At 41.9% G+C, this 11,602-nt stretch overlaps 1 protein-coding gene across 1 annotated transcript in view; it reads right to left on the bottom strand.

The window, feature by feature from the left end:
- Nucleotides 1-2,388: 2,388 nt before the first annotated feature.
- The window catches only part of B3GNT7 (UDP-GlcNAc:betaGal beta-1,3-N-acetylglucosaminyltransferase 7), a 53,538-nt gene continuing 44,324 nt past the window's right edge, over nt 2,389-11,602 (bottom strand). Inside the window, exon 2 of the mRNA XM_086944560.1 lies at nt 2,389-9,243. Coding sequence (XP_086800686.1) covers nt 8,070-9,243 — 1,174 coding nt within the window. The 3' untranslated portion in view covers nt 2,389-8,069. The remainder of the gene's footprint in view (nt 9,244-11,602) is intronic.

Genomic DNA, 11,602 nt, shown 5'->3' on the forward strand with positions numbered 1-11,602 from the left:
GTCCTGGTGGACTTTAGAAGTGTACTCCTGCGGTGGATTGGGTTTTAGACGACTAAGTCAGAAGGTAAATTATATGACCGAGACAAACCTGGCTGATGTATCCGACCCACGCTCAATCGCAGCCAGCTTCAAATTGTGCCTAGGTCCCGCTCTACCGCAACTATTGACTCTCATTAGCACTTTGTGCTTCCTGGTGCTATTCCTACGTAAAATTTTAAAAATTCATAACTCCGGTTCAATATTTTAGATTTTTGTCATTTTGGTGTCATTTTGTTTATTACATATTACTCCAGTCTTCTAATTCAGTTTAGGATTTTTATTACGCTGCTTTTTGACTTTATTACTGTTTTGGTTCTGCGTAAATACTTAACACATTGCCCTAATTTTGTCTGCTCTGTGCCATAGCTACCAGGGGGTTGGGCTCAGTGTAATGTCTGACAAGAACTGTGATTATTCATTGAGGTGAGTAGTGGATATAGCCCAAAAATAATTGACTAGGGACATACTTGTAAAGCTGCAGTGCCAAATGACTATCGCCTCATTTTGCTGGCTGGAACTCAGCTTCAGAGAGGCAGAGAACCCTGTGATCTTGGACACCCATAAAAACGCCTGCAAGCATGCAAGAAACCTAAACAACAGCCACAAAACAGTGATGAATACCTTGCTAGGGTTATTGTGATTACGTGATTCTTGATTTGTACGGAACTTTATGTTTTTTACTCTATGCCTATGTGCTGTCAATATTTACCTTGTAAAGCACTCTGATACCCACAAGGGTCTTGTTCGCGCTATATAAAACCCTCAAAATAAAATAAAAAATCACAAATGTAACGACAAACACCCAAGAGAACACATTCAATTGATTCCCTTCCATGCACCCGCCCCGGGCACATATATGACATATTGCTAGCTATCACAATGCTCATACCTGAAACACACCATCAAACGCGGAATCAGAATCGAAAGCCTCGAAGAGCGGTGACTAAAAGTTCTACAAGGACATTCAAATGGCATAATGTGCGCTATGCAAATGCTAATAACAAAACATAAAATAGATTACAGTTTAAATAGTGTTTTATTCTTTTGTGCATAAATGTCTGAAAATATACGTGTATCTGAAGACACATACACTTAGAGACTGGTTACGATGTATAGCTGGGATGTATCGCCCAATACATAATTCCTTTGGATACGTTTTTTATTGGGTGTGATTAATACCACCTATTAAGAGTTTATGGGAAATGCAACAAAATCCACATGATGCAGTAAACACTGTGGGCCCGATGTAGGTAATCCCAGATTACCGATGCTTAAATACTGAATTATACCGATTCGGTATTTAAGAACTGGCAATCGGGATGTAGGTAATTTTACTGAATTAATTACCGAATCGGTATGATTCGGTAATTAATGAATCGGTATTTACTGATTCTGTAATTGCCATTGATTCCTATGGGCCTTGAGGCCCATAGGAATCAATGTCAATTACCGAATAGATAAATACCGATTCGGCAAAATTACCGAATTTGCAAGGAGGATAGGGTGTCACTTTGACACACTGTTGCACCCCTGATTCTGGCTTGTGTGCCATGTGGCACACATAAATGCCCTTAGGGCATGTATGTGTGCCACGTGGAATAGGTGTACATGCACAGATGTGCATGTACACCGGAATTCGTTATTTACCATGACATAGTATGTCATGGTAAATAACGATTTCTTAAGGGCCGGTGGCACTGTTTTCAGTGCAACCTACATCACAAATTTGAGATTCGGTAAATTTACAGATTCGGTAATTTACAGAATCGGCCGTTACCGACCGGTATTTGGTGACCTACATCTGGCCCTGTATGTTTTACCCTGTTAAATTTCCACAGGTTTTACCTGGCGAAATTGAACTAATGTTGGGTAATTTAACCCATCTGAAAATTATCGGGTTAATTAAATAAAACAAAACTCGGAAGCCCATCCCATGCATTAAAATGGCGTCATGCACGTGGGAAATTAACCGCCCAACTTGTAAACACGGTCATAGACACTTTCAGTTGCTTTCAACAATAGCACAATATTTAATCTCAGTTTTCAGTTCTGAGTGAAAGTAGTTCACCCAGGGATGGTTTTCAGGATCAGTGTTGCTGTTGCTCCCATTATGAAATCAGCACTACAAGTCCCAGAATGCAAAGAAACATTCTAGAATGAACCTGCTACTCAAGCATGGACCTAGGAAATTGGACAGCTGTGTTAGTTTTACACTTTTTCTTGACACATGGATTCATGTGGACATCCTGTGACCACTCACCAAACACCCTGTACTGCACATATCATTTATATCTGTATACATTTATTTACAGCTCACAGTTTTGACTTAAAACAAGGAGGCACTCTTGGTGATTTTCTCAAGAATTTTATTCCGAAACTAAAAACTGTAGGATTAGACCACATTTATTTGTACAGTTCCAATTTGTGGTAAAGACTTGATTGATCTGAACAGGCCACCAATATATATATATATAAATGTATTCGCCTATGTACAGTATTTACAGATGTGCAGCAGATACTATAAATATATTGACAGTGACTGCATTTGTATTTATTTATATACAATCCCTGGGTTATACGATGCCCTTAGGCACTGCTCTGGTCTTCCCGAAGGGCATCAGACAAGGTCACCTCTCGATGCTTGTCCTTCATGGTTTGATTACTTACTGGTACCTTCATGACCGCTGGGGGCATCTTCCTCGGCCCATCACCTACATCATGAGGTCGAGAAACAGACATGGTACCAAGGACCCGGAAGGCACGTTTACACTGACATGTGGTGTTCACACTGTGATGGTGGAAGCACAGAGGGCCCGATTCGCAGAACTAACTTAAGACAAAATCCTAAACTTACTACCATTTTGGTATTCACAGAAGGCACTTACTCATTTTGGTATTCACCGAAGGCACTTACTCATTCCGGTATTCACAGAAGTTAGGAGTCCTAACTTTAAGACTCCTAAATGCCTTCTGTAAATACCGAAAGTCTTAAAGTTAGGATTTTTCTCAGCTTAGGAGTCCTAAAGTTAGGACTCCTAACTTCTGTGAATACCGAAATGAGTAAGTGCCTTCTGTGAATACCGAAATGAGTAAGTGCCTTCTGTGAATACCAAAATGGTAGTAAGTTTAGGATTTTGTCTTAAGTTAATTCTGTGAATCGGGCCCACACAGTACAAATCACAAGAGCCCTGACACTGATTCAGCAATTCTAACCAATCACGGTTAACATGAGTAAATACATCCGTCAGTGCCCTAGTGGGCTGAGTAAACCAACATCAGAACTCACCAGTGGCTGGCGAGGCCTCTTCATCTATTATTTATAAGGAACTACTGACCCGCCACCAACCCAGCCAACACCCTCAGAAGTGAGCACAATTCACGTGCAAATTCCAGTTGACCAGTTGCAAATGGTTCCTACTGGTCCAGAGGTGGTATGAGGATTTGGGATCATTAAATCACCTGCTTTGATTTACATTCCTGTTGCTCCATGGAGCTGCTGTTAGTTCCTGTTGATGTCTTTTGGTTGCAGAGGACATATTTTTGTAACTTGCATAATTTCTCTTTTCCTGGTGGGCACGAATAGCCTTGTACCCATATGCCAGAACAACCACAATTAGAAACCATTTGCAAATGGTCAACAGGAATTCCCACCATGGATATTATAGAATTCACATCAATCGAGTGTCTTCACAGTACATAGAAATTGGCACCTATAGAATAAATACCCCCCCCCATCTGGATTTTATTATTAGAGTTGAACCCCCGCTGTTCCTAAATCGCTGCAAACTAAACGTTGTCTAAGATCACACAAAGGTTCTGGAGCAGAGCTGGGACATTTTCAAGGCCAGGCCATCCTCAGAATATCAAGACACAAAACTCAGGACTCTCTCGTGGTACAAGTTCCACTCAGTGAGATAACTGCTCGATTGGTAATAAAGGAGCATTTGTATTGCTAAGCAAGTTTGAGGTTCTGTTGAAGTCTGGGAGGGTTTGGGGGTTTGGGGGTGTAAGAGGGAGACGTTAACACTCTGCAGATCAAATGCGACGCTGGACAGTACTCTGAAACCTAGCTCTTTGTGACAGGACCTGCCTGTAGAGAGTTTTCCTGTTTCCCATCATGCACTAGGGTTAAACTGGATGGCACAGAGCGTGTCCAGGCCTAAGTTTGCTGCAGAGGTGTGGAGTCCGAAAGACAAGGCAGCAATCGGAAGAAGCAGCAGCCTCGGAGTCCCCAGATCAACTTTTATTCAAGTGTGAAACTAACAATTCATGACCATCGAGTCATTTATTTGGAGGTCTTTGTGAAACGAGCTGGTGGTGCAACCCACGTTGACTGCTAGTGCACTCCCTAACAAGAAGACATGTGATGATCTTGTTTGCAGTCTCAGCAGAGAGGCCAAGAAATGCATGTGAAGTTGCGTGATGGATTTCTGCCTGAAATGCTAGAAACTATGCCTCAGCCCTAGCGGCTTCTCATTGGCCTTCACCTACCACCGATTAACTCAGACGCCCATAATTTCATCCCACGGATAGTTTTACGAAAAGGGGGTGGATTGGCTGACGCCCTAACCTTCTTACCCAATCAGCATCAGACTCACTGACATTGTGAGACTGCGTGCTTCCCCAAAGACATCTGAAAGTAGACAAGCCCCCAGTGCCTCCCCCTCTCTGCTTCTGCCCCTTTCTTCACGACCCCTGTGGGCTGGGGGTAGCAACGGATGTGCGAGGGATAGCAAAGGCGGAACAGGTGTGGCTGTTCGCAAATTCCCATCCCCTCACATTTAAATGCCCATAATAAATTAAACATTTCACAGTAACATATCACACCCCAACAAATGCAAAATTATTCCAGCAAAAAACTAACCTTCAACAGAACTAGTATAGGGCCATCTTTTTTCTATGTAAGTCACACAATTATTTTAATCACATTTACCTGAACCCAACCACCTGTGAGCAGGCCCAGAGTCATAACTTTATTTCCGGTTCCCATTTCTCCTGATGAATGAACACAAGAGGTGCATTCTCTAGGGAGGGGGGGGGGCGTGCAGGACAATCATTTTGTGAGAGGCTCCACCCACATCCTACTCATCATTTCGTGCAGAAGAATGTATAACTTCACTCTACACTCCATGTCAAAAAAGGCATGTACATAAAGGGGTGCTAAATGTTTTAACCAACTTTCTTAGACTTTGAAGACAGAGAAAAGAGAATAGAAACCACGCGCACACGTGCATCTCACGTACCACGTCACCCATCCTTCACAAATTCAACTTTACACTCAGCAGAGCAGAGGGACACAAATGGACCAATCAGGTGTCTCTCTACCCTTCTTCCGGTCTCCAGTAGAACAAAGGATTCTGGGAAGGCAGACACAAAAATGGAGGCAAATTCCTCCTTCATATATTTGCTATGGTGGTCCCTCCAAGCCAGCATTTTCTGGTGTTAAAGGCTTTTCTAGTTCAGAAAATAATCCAATTTTCTCGCTGGATAAATAAAAATCCCCAAATTAGACACAAAAGCTAGTGAAATGTGTAAAATAAAATGTATGTAAAAAAATAAACAAGAAATGTAAAACGCCACATTATTTTTAAATCACAGCATTATAATAGTTGATTATCATACTTAAACCTCAATTTTAAAATGATTAAAATATATATATATATTGAGATGTGGCCAGGGCCGGATGTGGCGTCTCTCCTGCAAAATGGTACATGTTGATTTTTACAGTTTTAGCTGTGAACCTAAACTTGGCTCCATTTATATTTGTTTATGGATTTAAACTGAAAACCAGAGCACCTGAAAATGTCTAAATAAGGTTCTGTGGCTTTGCAGGAACGTGCTGGTGAGTTTGGTGGGCATCTCTATGCGAGGTGCGCCACACGTTAACCCTGTAGGTGTCACATATATGCAAGCCTTATGCATATGAATACTTCCCTCACATGTGGGTGCCAGAATGCTGAACCTAGACTCCCACTATTTTTCTGATACTTAATTTGAATTTGCCTTTGAGTGTTCTATATCTGGCGTCCAATTTGGGCGGCCATCTTGAATGGAGCAAACGATACATCCCTGGATCAGCCAATCAGAGATCAGGTCTACTTGTCTTCATAGCGGAGTTCCCCGTTTGTCCCACGCTGTAAAATCAGTACGAACAGCGCCACACACAGCGCAAGAGGGCGCTGCTTCTTTCTGACGCTCAAGTAGAAGTTCTACTCAAGAGGCAGCTTCCTCAACGAGAACGGAAGGTTTCTCAACGCGAGGGTTAGTGGCCATCCACGACCGTACGCATTGAGAAATCTCGCTGGGAGGTGGCCTAGCGTTAAGTTGGCGAGCGCCAGCGAGAGAAAAACTCTGCCCTTTTTTTAGATCTTCTCGTGCTCCATGTAGTGCGGAAATCCCAGGCCCCTACTGTGGACACATTAGTCCACTAAGCCACCAGGCCCAACCAGGAAGAGCATTCCAGATTTAATTCTGGAGTCTAGAGTTGCAGTCAGAATCTCAACATCTCTCTGGAGGTCATGTGGGGACGAAGACATTTCGAATCTTGCTGACTGAGCTCTTTTGTGCTGTTAGAGACGTTACACACGCGTGCTGGCACAGAAGGTTCTGGAGCACGCACACAACACACTCTTTCACAACTGGTTCCCCAATAGAGCCATGCCAAAGGAGAAAAAAGCGAAAGGAAAAGAGGAGACAGGAAGGAAAAGAGGTCAGGGTGCATTTCCTCCAACTCGCGTGCGCCGTCATTCTTGGCGCGCTGCTATCAGCATTTCCCAACTGCCCTTCTTTCCCAGATCCTGTTGTTCCATTTAATATGTGCTCAGTATAGGGAGCAGAGGAACAGAAAGAAGGGCAGAGACCATAGCTCTCTGGGATTTAGATTTGCAACAATTTGGGCCTCAGAAAAATCCCATAGAGTATGGGATTCCTGGAGCGGGATTTGTGGCGGGTTTGAAGATGCGGGGTACCAAGTGCTCCAGGCCTTCATTCTGGTCTCTATTCACATTTATCCAAAATCTAAGTGACAATCTTTCTCTCTAAGGATGATTTAATAGAATATTGGCAATAAATTGACTTCATAAGGTTCTGAACTGTTATAGCAGTTGTGGTGGGGGTGGGGGAGGGGCTGGCATTTCAACCACCACTTGGGAAACCCCTATGACACCCACCTTCTTCATACCTGCCCAGTGCAAGGCAGCAGAGTCATTTCACATACATGATAGGTCAAATACACGGTCAATAAACATCTACAGCGCTTCAGTACCCAGCTTTCAAGAAAAAACAAACAAGCGCATTCGTACCCGCACCAGGCGGCAATCACCCGTGTGTTTACAATTTAACAGAGTTCTGTGGCAATCCGTGAGCACACTGGTCCATGTAAACATGCAGAGTCATAAAAAAATAGTCCTTCAAAACCGGCTGGTGTGTTTTACACCCTTACTTTTTTTTTGTTTTTTTTCTTAAATAAAGTTAAATACATGTAAAATTAAGGATCTCCTTTTACAAAAATATATCTTTTTTTCTTTAAAAAAGCAAAAATTAGATTTTGTTTTGCTCAAAAGTGACAGGTGTGCTGATATCCACAGTCAAATTGGTAACTAATTTTAAGTTACGGCTATTTTTCTACTTCAGTAGCCATCCCTTATTTTTTTTTTAACCAAAAAAACCTTTTTTTTGGCCCCCAAACCAGTCCGGGGACCGTGCTGCAGTAAAAAAAAATTGGGGCAAATCTCCAGTTCTTCAGACATCTCTTGCTAACTTGAAAAGTGAGTTACTATAGTTAACAATACATTTCACTGTGGTGAATTTGTTCCATTTCTTCCACTGTGCTGTAAGCGGATCCAACTTCTTGTTGCAAATCGCTGACCACAAGCCCGGAATCAACAAAAACTGAAGAAAAAAAGAGGGATTTACGTGAAGGATCCAGGAACAAAATCCTCTGTTGATATCAGAAAAATCTCCAACAAGTATGAATTCCCCAAACCCCTGTCTGAAAGCACATTAACAATACTGTCCTCTTCCATCAGCAGCTACTGAATTGAGAGTTTCCTAGAACAGGTTAAGTTACTTTTTACTAAATCCCACATTTCCAGAAGCTCAACTGGGAGAAGTTTATGGACCACCATCATGGCCCGGAAGAAACATGGCTCCTTGTTCATCTTGCTGTTCTTATTCCGCGCGATGCCAAATGTCTTAAAGCCATCGTGGAAAATGGGATTCACCTTTAGAACCTCGAGACACATCCCTAAAAACACATCATCAATTGGGTAAAGCTCCAGGCCCTCTGAAGCCTTATATAACCGTTTGGCCAAGGGCCCGTCCATCAAAAACCCACCACCGCCAGCATAGGGTGGATATAGGTTATTTTGGTAGAGAGCATTAGGGATGTAGTACTTGTTGCCTTTATTCCGAATGGGCCGGGCTTTATAGAGGACGTCACCAACAAAGAGGTCTTGGACCAAATTCCCATCTAAGTATTCTAGGACGTTGGTAGGGCTGACATAAACATCATCGTCCCCTTTGAAGATGTAGCGTACATCTTGGCAATAAATGGAGAGCCATTTCAGAAAGTGCACTTCCTTCAAAGTCAAGTTGAAAAAGGTGTCAAGGAAGTCCCACTGGAGGATATCCCCATAGATTAAATTTTCATAATGTAGGAGCTTCTGGTAATTGGCTTGCTCCTCTTCTTTTGAGGCCTTCCCCAGGAGGAAGAGTGTCTTCACAGTTTTCCCACCGATTACCTCATTCTTGCCCCAGGTTTTCCGGATGGCTTCCCTTCGGTCGTGCTGTGTGATGATGGACTTCACCACAATCAGCAGATCGATTTTCCCGCTGCATTTCTCTGGATGGTTGATAAGTATCGGGAAATACCTGCAGTGCCGGTAAAGGATAAACTGCTGGAAATTTGGCTCTAGCGTCTTGAACCAGTCCAACTTTGTGAGGTTGGCGTTGGCGGTGCAGTTGATTGTTGTCACATCCCAAGCCTGGACTTGCTGCTCTGTCACCGGTGGCATTTCCGTGCCTGTTGTATCCGTGTTGGGGTTCCAGAAGCTGTTTGGATGTGCATTCCTCTTCTGGGCTTGCACCGTATCGTCGATGAAGACGGTCTTCTCCTGTTCATCGGAAGAGGAACCCATCTGCAGGACAGTGATGGTGACCGCCAGTACGAAGGACACGGCAACCGTCCGGTAGATGTTCTTCTTGCTGTGAGTAAAGAAAGAAAATTTGGTGAGATTTCACATATCCTAATGCTTGAGTGCCTTAAATGAATCTGTGGCAGAGACCAGTGACAGGAAAGAGCAGAGAACTATCCATTGCAAGATGGTGTTAAAAAGGATACACCCTAAAGTAACATGCTCAAGCATATTATCTTTTTATTTTTCATTTGTTTTGCAGCTGGCAGAAGCGACTACCTTCCAATGCTTTTATAATGACCACTGTCATCCCACCAAAAGGATCTTTGCCACAGACTCCTTCCTCGTTCCCCAGTGATTCAAATGACTAAATATAATTTCCACAAAGAGCTTTAATTCTGAGATTTTAGCATACCTTTCAGCTGCTTAATTTTATATATTCACCTCCAGTTAATTTTATTTTAAAAAATGTGATTCAACTATTGTAACTTTATTGCAAAGCGTAAATAGGCAAATATCTACGCCAGCCCACAGTGGGTGTGTGTTACCCATTTTATATCTCATTTTATTCCTACAGTTGTTTGGCCCATTGAGTTGTACTATCCTGTTAGTGCATCAACATCTGTACCTAACACATACAGGACACAATCAGGGCAAATGTAGAACATGTTTGGGAGTTGTCTGTGTCTGGCGGATAAAGTAATGTTTAAAAGGGCACTGCTTCTGTGTTATGACAATATTCACAGCTTTTGCTTGAAATGGCTAAAAGTGGGGATTTCTCCCTCTTTTTCTAGTCTGCTATGTCCTATTGTTTTCTCTACCCTAATTGAGGATTTTTATATGGTTTCCTTTTTACCACCACTCAGGGGATCCTTGGGGAATGTCTTAAGACAGTTTCATGCTTTTCTCAACTGAGCCCTGCTTCTTTCCAGTTCTCTTCTAGACTTGCCCCGGGTGAAATTTAAAATACACCTGCGTAATTTGCATAATTTCAACAATTTTGTGTTATGTAAAACTCTTAAAATTACAACTGTACACAACACCGTCTAATTACATGCCGTTCGTACCAACATTTTATCACGAGCACGCAGAATAACACAAACAACAGGAATGTTTAGTTGCCGTTGCACGTTCCATTTGTGTTTTTTGCACAATTTAGTTCCTCGAGATGAGTCCTCGCCTCAAAAATGTACTAAAATATAGTGCTAAATGATGGATTTGCCTTCCTCATAATTATACATAATTTTGCATATTTTTCGCAAAGTTCCACGTAATGACGCGAAAGCAAATTGTGTGAATTTTGCATACCGCTACTCTTAACTACTTTTCAGTTTTATAAAAGCTTGTCAGACTCCTCCGTATTATACATTTATCTTTCTGCTTAGGAACTATTTGCTAAAACCTTCAATATTATTTTTAAATTAATATGATACATTTGGATGGTTTTCTCTCCAGAGTCTTCCTTCTTTGGTTGCCTCTGAAGAGTCTTGCCGATATCTGTGCTTCCCCTTGGACTCCATTTACTAGTATACACTTCTGCGTCAAGTTTAATACAAGCTAAACATAAAACCTAATGTTACCCTTTTATACAGAATGCGGGTATTTGGGGTGAATTCTGTCTAAAATGAGGTGTACATTATTGCTGGCTGCGACGCACCACTAGTTATGACACTGCTACCAAAATCTGCTTTTCAGAATCATTTTGCATGTCTCAGCCCTCAGCACTGGGACTAGTTATTACTTGGCAACCATTTGAATTCACACATTGTGCACATCTTTCAGTCTTTCAACAAACAGTGTACTGTGGGTGGAAGTTGTTAATGGACACTTTTTGCCAGTGGCGGTCTCCGCCAGCTTTTGAACTGGCAGCTTAGTTTTAATGTTCACTAATAGCAACATAAAATATTTACATAGTGATAAATGAAACTTGGTATTTATGGATTTAAATAGTGTGCATATACTGTTAAATAAAAATAGAATGTATGTTCATCTCTGCATATCCTACACTTTAGCTAAGTATATTGGTCCAATGTAACCAATGAAGGCTACAGTTGAAAAAGAGAAAGAAACAAAGAGAGAGAGAGAGAGAGACATATATAAACAATGAGAGAAAATATTGGTGAGAAAGACATGTGCGGCACATCTCAAGATGAACATGAGACACAACCAGAGAGAAGCAAAGTGGAGCGAGTCGGATGCCACGAGGGCAATGATCTCTTGCTCACACTGAGTCTTTCTCACTCTCAGGCCTGTGTTAAGTTTCTCAAACAACTGCAAGATGTTTAGAGACTAGGCTGAGGAATCTCTCACCATGTGGGAGAGGTTAAATAACACTACTATTCGATATTTCACAAAGCAAAGATGCCTTTCATCCGTGTTTCCTATTTCAGTATTTCACTTACTCAGTGAATGTTTCAAAAGCAAGAAAC

The sequence above is a fragment of the Lissotriton vulgaris genome, chromosome 11 (assembly GCF_964263255.1).
Source record: "Lissotriton vulgaris chromosome 11, aLisVul1.2, whole genome shotgun sequence".
In the NCBI taxonomy this organism is placed as follows: Eukaryota; Metazoa; Chordata; class Amphibia; order Caudata; family Salamandridae; genus Lissotriton; species Lissotriton vulgaris.